This window comes from Diabrotica virgifera, chromosome 5, assembly GCF_917563875.1.
Source record: "Diabrotica virgifera virgifera chromosome 5, PGI_DIABVI_V3a".
Taxonomy (NCBI): domain Eukaryota; kingdom Metazoa; phylum Arthropoda; class Insecta; order Coleoptera; family Chrysomelidae; genus Diabrotica; species Diabrotica virgifera.
This window is the reverse complement of record NC_065447.1, coordinates 176,654,273-176,662,753: the sequence shown is the minus strand read 5'-3', so window position 1 is coordinate 176,662,753 and position 8,481 is coordinate 176,654,273. Positions and strand designations below refer to the sequence as shown.

At 31.0% G+C, this 8,481-nt stretch overlaps 1 protein-coding gene across 2 annotated transcripts; it reads left to right on the top strand.

The window, feature by feature from the left end:
- Nucleotides 1-433: 433 nt before the first annotated feature.
- On the top strand, nucleotides 434-8,481 carry LOC114328549 (uncharacterized). 2 transcript variants are annotated; one of them, XM_050651682.1, is made up of 4 exons: nucleotides 434-1,516; nucleotides 3,355-3,454; nucleotides 3,826-3,925; nucleotides 4,279-8,481. In XM_050651682.1, the coding sequence occupies exon 4, from the start codon at nucleotides 5,001-5,003 to the stop codon at nucleotides 8,283-8,285; it is 3,285 nt and encodes a 1,094-aa protein (XP_050507639.1). In that variant the 5' UTR covers nucleotides 434-1,516; nucleotides 3,355-3,454; nucleotides 3,826-3,925; nucleotides 4,279-5,000; the 3' UTR covers nucleotides 8,286-8,481. The 2 variants fall into 2 exon arrangements, with proteins under 2 accessions (XP_050507639.1, XP_050507640.1); XM_050651683.1 differs by lacking the exons at nucleotides 434-1,516; nucleotides 3,355-3,454 and having other exon boundaries at nucleotides 3,739-3,925.

The window sequence follows — 8,481 nt, the reverse complement described above, 5'->3', positions numbered from 1 at the left end:
AAGAAATCAGAACTACCCCAAAACTTTCCCACTAGGGGGCTCGTAGAGTACAAATTCACTGAATCACATTTCCTTAAAATTTAATAAATACTGCCAAATATCAAGGTGGACTGTTTTCATTGGCCCTCCTTGTATATGTACATTTCTTGGTTGTTTTCAAAATATCATCATTTTTGTTTTTTATGTTTATTTTTATTGACTACTACTCGTATCAGTGAATGAAGACACTAATAGTCAAAACTCAATGCTACCTGATATAATAGACATAATTTATCAAACAATGGTAAACAAACACATTCTACCCAATTTAGATGTTCAGAAATTTATGAAGAAGTTATTATTACGAAATCATAAAATAAATTGGAAGAATGTTGATGACTTGAGTAGATAACCAAAGTTACTACGACTACAGAGATAGGGAAATCAATGTGTTAGAGAGAGAAGTACCTTTCCAATGAGTAAGAGTGAGATAGATGCTGACGTCACAAGGAATCTTCCATAATGGAATCTACCATAGTTATTTTCCGCTAGATGGCGCCACCAATTCGCCATTTTTATTCCAATTCGCCATTTTTATTCCAATTTGCCATTTTTATTCCAATTCGCCATTTTTATTCCAATTCGCCATTTTTATTCCAATTCACCATTTTTATTGCAATCCGCCATTTTTATTCCATTTCAGTATTTTTATTTAAATTCGCTATTTTTATTCCAATTTTCCTTGACATTACGTTGAAGAAATCTACCATAGTTTACCTATTAGCCGCTAGATGACGCCATTTTTAGTCCATTTTTATTTAAATTCACCATTTTTATTCCAATTCGCTATTTTTATTCCAATTTGTCTTGATACAGATATTACGTTGAAGGAATCTACCATAATTCGTTCTAAATATGATCTCAAATAAAATCTCATACATAAAACAAATTGAATTCATCGATATGAAAAAGAACTTCGACTGAGTTGACAAAGACAGAAAAATCTAGAAGGAAGATATTCAATAGAAAAAGATTGCAAATTTTCAAAGCAAAAGTCTTTTAGACTAATTTGATTGTGAAAATTATATAATATACACAAGTAAAAAATCGAACTCCTATTGGTCCAATAAAAAAATCAAATACAACAGCATGTAAAAAGGCTTTAGTATTTTAAGTCCTATTGGTTCACAAGATTATTTAACAGAATAAAATGACACAGAAAAATGAAATTTACCTCTCCGTAGATACGCCACTGCTAATATGGAAAGATATATTATATTAGAAACTTTATTTCATTTTATTTAATAGCTAAATGATATATGGAAAAATATTAGAAACTTTGCTTAATAGCAAAGCAATTAGAAGGTAATTTAAAAAATACGTCACACTAATTGATGGAGAAAATACAGTAATTAAAGACCCATCAATATAATTACTGGACTTTGATATAAAAACGAGAAAAGCTGTGAAAATATTGTATTCGAATTTTCGAGGCAGTTAAGTACATTTGGTATATTGCAGTCAACATAGCAGTAAGGTGAGTACTATTTTTACTTTATTCTGATTTTTTATTTATATTCGTACCTTATATGCCATTTTTTCTGTTTTATTTTTCTAGTATTTCTAGATATTTTTTGCTTCTTATATATGAGAGTTTGCTTCTTTGTTCCTGAAGCTGAACTGATTTTCACGTATCCGTATATCAATTGGCCATATGTGATAGTTGTATTGCTCTTTGTACATTGTTGTCTCTTTTTTGTAAATACACTGCTTCTCCATTCGTCTGGCTTTGTCCAACTTCCATAATTCTACTAAATAAACCTATATAAAAAGCATGGAAAACGAATTGCAGCAATTCATATCTCTCGCTCTTTCTTACAATGTGTCAGAGGTATTCGATTTTATTGTGGGTACCAGCTCTTTTTCTTTTTTAATTCTTAATAAAATGATCTAATTAGTTACGTGATGGGAATAAGATATATACAAAAATAAGAAAAAAATGTTTACTTTCTTTGGAATAAAATAAAAAAGCCAAATTGGTTGACTGGTTTAAAGCTTTGCAGTGCAGGAGATTTGAACCTATGGTCTAACACTTACTTATTTTCAATGCAATTTAACAAAGCCTTAAATCACTCAACCAACGTGGCTTTGGAACTTTGCTCTAAAAAATAACGATGATATTCACATGTTACGACATTCATATTGATAATAAAAAGAAATAAATATTTTTCAAATAATATTTTATTCAAAATACTGTTATTTAGAGTGTGAGCTTTGGTACAGGACACCCATATAAAAAGCGTGGCTGTCCCCTCCTTCCTTCTTTCAGCCACCGTCTCCAGTCCTTTCTGTGCTGACATTCTCCATCTCGTCTTTTCTTTTAGATATATATTTTTGTCTTTTTGTTTCTGTTCTGACAACAGCATTTCCTGTCTTTATTTTTTAAGTGCTTGAATTACTTCGGAGGGAATGAAGTTGCATGAAGTCTTGCATGCAGAGTCTTAATTTCTCGATTTTTTTGTTTATATTCACAACATATTTTAGTCTGATTTTAGCTTATATTCGTAACTTTGGATATATGTAATTTTTTTAGTCGAATTCTATTTATCTTTGAACCTTAATCTATCCAAAATTTCGATAAATCCTCAGCCCTATTTTTTCAAATTATTCTAATTAAACTAAAAGACTTTTGCTTAAAAATTTTGCAATATTCTTTCTATTAGAGTCCTTCCTCTATCTATCATAGGATTTTTACAGCTGTCACCGCCTTCCTTCTTTCATCCAACGTCTCCAGTCCTTTCTGTGCTGACATTCTCCATCTCGTCTTTTCTTTTAGATATATATTTTTGTCTTTTTGTTTCTGTTCTGACTCAACAGCATTTCCTGTCTTTATTTTTGAAGTGCTTGAACCACTTCGGAGGGAATGGAGTTGCCTATAGCAAAAAATAAAAGTCGTCTGTTGTTTTGTTTCTGTTGTATCTAGAGCCTTCTAGAGTTGCAGCAGATTAAAATCCTATATTTTAGTTTTTAGTATTTCTCTTAGAACTTTTTTGTTCGTTTTCTTCTGTTTTGTCCAGTGCCCCATAGCGTTGCAGCAGATTAGAATTTTTAGTATTTTATTCATACATATTAGTTCTATCTTTGCTTACATTCGTAACTTATGTATGTGTAATTTTCTCGATCGAATTACTCTAACTAAACTAAAAGACTTTTGCTTTGAATTTTTTATTAGAGACCCTTCGTTTGGATATATATGTTTTGTGTCGGTTCTATTCAGAGTCTCGTAGCGTTGCTTCAAATCTCGCAATATTTTTTCTATTTTTATCGATTTTTTCGAAGAGTCAAGTTGTTTATAGCAAGTTGTTATTGTTTTAGGTGGATTTAGCAAAAAATAAGCAAGGTTTCATCCATTGCAGTGGAAACGAACATCCAGCAGCCAAATTCGAAATCGTTGAAACTTAGAATAAGAAAGAAGGTAAGTGATTTTGTTTTTTTTATATAAGCCATACAATATAATATTGAAATGATTAAGGAAATACTTAAGCAGCGGGTTCGAAAATCGCAATAGCGATGTATTTTTTTTTCTATTTCTTAATTTTTTTCGTTCTATTTTCAAAGAGAGTGAATTTTAGTATAGCAAGGTGTTATTGAGAGTTTTGCTTCGAATTACATTTTTTGCATCGAAATTTTACAACATATTTCTATTAGAGAGCCTCCTATTAGATATATTTTTGTCTTTTTGTGTGTTTTCTACAGCCGGTTCGAAAATTGCAATAGCAATGCATTTTTTTTTTCGATTTTTTCGAAGAGAGTGAATTTTAGTATAGCAAATTGTTATTGTTTTAGGTGGATTTAGCAAGAAATAAGCAAGGTTTCATCCATTGCAGTGGAAACGAACATCCAGCAGCCAAATTCAAAATCGTTAAAACTTAGAATAAAAAAGAGGGTAAGTGATTTTGTTTTTGTAAACCATACATATAATATAGTGAAATACTTAAGCAGCGGGTTCGAAAATCGCACTAGCGATGCATTTTTTTTTTCTATTTGTCGATTGTTTTTCGTTCTATTTTCAAAGAGAGTTAATTGTAGTATAGCAAGTTGTTATTGAGAGTTTTGCTCCGAATTACATTTTTCGCATCGAAATTTTACAACATATTTCTATTAGAGAGCCTCCTATTAGATATGTTTTTTGTCTTTTTGTGTGCTTTCTGCAGCGGGTTCGAAAATCGCACTAGCAATGCATTTTTTTTTTTTTTCGAAGAGAGTGAATTTTAGTATAGCAAGTTGTTATTGTTTTAGGTGGATTTAGCAAGAAATAAGCAAGGTTTCATCCATTGCAGTGGAAACGAACATCCAGCAGCCAAATTCGAAATCGGTGAAACTTAGAATAAAAAAGAGGGTAAGTGATTTTGTTTTTTTATAAGCCATACAATATAATATTGAAATGATTAAGGAAATAGTTAAGCAGTCGGATAACCTATTATTAACTATTAAAAGACTTCGCAAAATAATTTTTGATAAATTTACTCAAAATGATGCTAAAGTGTGGTTAAAGCGATTAAATGCACATATTTGCAAATGTAATAATTTAATTAAAGCTAAAAAATTACCCATTGGAACTGCTAGAAAATTACAATCAAACGTAGGACATTTTAAACGTTTTCGAAGAATAATTTTAAATTTTAATAGACATGTTGGTCTAGGACTTAATTCAAAATTACGTAATAGAGTAAAATGGGAAAATGTCGTTTCAAGCTTTGCAAGCCGGATTAAGACAGGGGTTATAATAAATTTATATCATAAGGATGTAGGACCGTTTTTGGATGATGCTTTTACCGTATTTAAACAAAAAGTTAAAACTGTTTTGAAATCTAATAGAATACTTAAAGTCAACACTACTTTGTGGGGGGAATTTATTAAAAAGACAGGTGATAGTGAGAGTTTAGATTTGATGCATTTTAACACTAAAAATGTCATTATAGATAGTTATTCAACCGATTTACACATTTGGTTTAGCCAAAATGTTAAGGATAAAATTTAAAAAAAAAATGTCTGAATTTGCAGAAAAAGATTCAGGTGCCGCTCTCTCTAAAGTAATCTCATTAGAAGTTAACATCAATAAAGTCGAAATTGGGAACGGATCATCGTACATTAAACTTCCTGAACAAATTCAAAAGCGTCAAGCATGTATAAATATCAAAAATTACGATCAAAATTGCTTTTATTGGGCGATTATTAGCTCTCTTTATCCAGCTAAAATACACAAAGAACTTACATCATCATATCCATATTACAGCACTGTTTTGAAAACGGAGGACATGGAAGCTCCAATGCCTTTAAGTCATATCACAAAATTTGAAAAAATAAATAGTATATCAGTGAATGTTTATGCTTTGGAATTAAATCAAGTTAAGGAAAAACAATTTTACGATGTAGTACCTGCTAGACTTACACAAAACAAGCTTGATAGGCATGTAAATTTGCTTCTAATTCAGGATAAATATTTTCCAAATTTAAATGATTACGACGCTCCTCCTAGTGACGATGAAAATATTGAAATAAAATATCATTACTGCTGGATTAAAGATATGTCTAGGTTGGTAAGTTCTCAGGTAAGTAAGAACAAAAGTAAAAAATATATTTGTGATCGCTGTATGAATTATTTCTACAGCGGGAATAAACTTGCTGAGCATGAAGAGTTCTGCAGAGACATAAACAAATGTAAAATGACTGTTCCCAAATACGATTATGTTGCTTTTAGAAATTTCACATACAAACAAACCACTCCCTTTATCATATATGCTGATTTTGAATGTCAGTTACATAATTTTACAGATTCTAATGTAAATCTGAGCAAAACAACAAAATACCAAAAGCATGTACCTTATAGTGCAGGCTATTACTTAAAATGTGCTTACGATGACAGCTTATCATATTTTCGAAGCTACAGAGGTGAAAATTGCATGGAGTGGTTTGCAAAAGAAATGGCTGAAATATCCAAATTTGTCGATTCTAAAATAAAATCAATTGTACCTATGGTTACAAAGCCTAGTACAAGTGAGGCAACTGCCTGTCATATTTGTGAGAAACGCTTTTTAGCTACAGATATAATTGTGGTAGATCATGATCATTTTACCGGAGAGGTAAGAGGTTTTGCACACCAAGCATGCAATTTAAACTTCAGAAAGGTGTTTGTTGTGCCAGTAGCCTTTCATAATTTTAGTGGATATGACTCACATTTCATGATTATAGATTTATGCAAACATGGACACCTGAGCTTACTTCCTATTAATAAAGAAAAATATATTTCTTTTACTCTACATTCAGATGAGCATAAAATTAGACTAAGATTTATCGATACTATGAGATTTATGGGAACTTCACTCGATGAATTAGCATCACTTTTAGATACTTCAGAGAAGAAGATTTTAAAACAAGAATTTAATAGTTTAGATGATAATGCATTTAACTTATTAACTTGCAAAGGAGTATTTTGCTATGATTATGTTGATAGTTTGGAAAAATTAGAGGAAACTTCTTTACCTACAATTAGTCATTTTTATAATAAATTATGTGATGAACATATTAGCGAACAGAAGTATGCTCATGCGCAGAAAGTTTGGTCTATATTTGAATGTAAAAATTTGGGAGAGTATAGCGATTTGTACTTAAAAACAGATATTTTGCTTCTGGCTGATGTATTTGAACAATTTAGACAAAAATGTAGGGATACGTACCATTTAGATCCTGCGTGGTATTATACCATACCAGGTTATACATGGGACTGTATGCTAAGGTATACAAAATGTAGATTAGAGTTATTAAAAGATGTGGATATGATTTTGTTTATTGAAAAAGGCATAAGAGGCGGAATATCTGTGTGTAGTAACCGATTTTCGGAAGCTAACAATAAGTACATGCCAACATATGACCCCACACAGCCCTCTAAGTACATCATGTATTTAGATGTAAATAATCTATATGGTTGGGCTATGAGTGAATATTTACCTTTTGGAGGATTTAAGTGGATTGAAGATGTAACCAAATTTGGTGTTGCATCTAAATCCACTAAACTTCCCAAGGGTCATATTGATATTATGTCAATTCCGAATGCTGCGAAGGAGGGCTATTTCTTTCAAGTTGACTTAGAGTATCCACGTGAATTACACGACAAACATAAAGATTTTCCATTTGCTGCCGAACACCGCATTCCTCCCGGTTCAAAACTACCAAAATTATTGCCAACTCTTTTTAATAAGTCAAAATATATTATTCATTATAGAAATTTAAAGCAGGCTTTATCCAACGGATTAATTTTAACTAAAATACATAAAGTTTTGAAATTTAATCAATCTGCATGGCTGCGACCCTATATTGAGTTAAATACTAACTTACGGGCTGCATCTAAGAGCAGTTTTGAGAAAAATCTCTATAAAATGATGAACAATGCTGTGTTCGGTAAGACCATGGAGAATATAAGGAGGCATAGAACTGTAAAAATATGTAAAAATTGGAATGGAAGGTATGGAGCCAAAAACTTGATTGCAAGTATTCGGTTTCACAGTCGTACTATCTTTAGTGAAAACCTAGTGGCCATCGAACTAACCAAATCAGTGGTGTGCTTTAATAAACCTTTGTATATAGGTGCAGCAATCCTAGACATATCAAAATTATGTATGTATGATTTTCATTACTCCTTCATGCTTCCAACGATGGGAGAAGAAAATTGTATGTTATTGTACATGGATACAGATAGCTTTATATATGAATTACAGTGTTTAGATGCATATAAGGAGGTTTTAAAGGCACACAACTGTAAATTCGATACATCTGACTATTCGGAAAATAACCCGTACATGATAGAACGGTTAAATAAAAAAATCCCCGGTCTAATGAAGGATGAAGCTAATGGAAAAATTATTACACATTTTATTGGTCTAAGATCAAAAATGTATACATTTAAATTACAAACAACTGATGAAGAGAGAGAAAATGAGAGAGAACGTTTAAAACTGAAACTAAACAAGGAACAAATTGATTGTGGTATTCAAAATTTAGGTATAACCAAAAAAGCAAAAGGTGTAAAATATAATGTAGTCAAAAATATAATCACATTTGAAGATTTTGAAAATTGTTTAAAAGAATACAAAATTAAAAGCACAAACCAAAGGTGTATTCGGTCATATCAACATTCAGTATTCAGCATAGAGCAAACAAAAACGGCCCTAAGTCCTTATGATGATAAACGATATTTAATACCAGAATCCTTTAAGACGCTTCCCTGGGGGCATTGTGATATACCTTAATTTTTTAGCAAAAATATAATCGCTTTAAGACGCTGAGGGCATTTACTTGGATATTAAAAATATGTATGGCTGGTGAAAAGACACAATCACTTTTCCTCAGTAATATTTAATAAAATGACTATTGTACAATATTATTTTTTCATTATCCTTTTGTAAATATATTACGAAAATAAAACACAAGTGTTTAAATACATAA

What these genes read in the sequence shown, in the direction of transcription:
- LOC114328549 (XM_050651682.1), top strand. Translation starts at nt 5,001, where the DNA reads ATGTTAAGGATAAAATTTAAAAAAAAAATGTCTGAATTTGCAGAAAAA.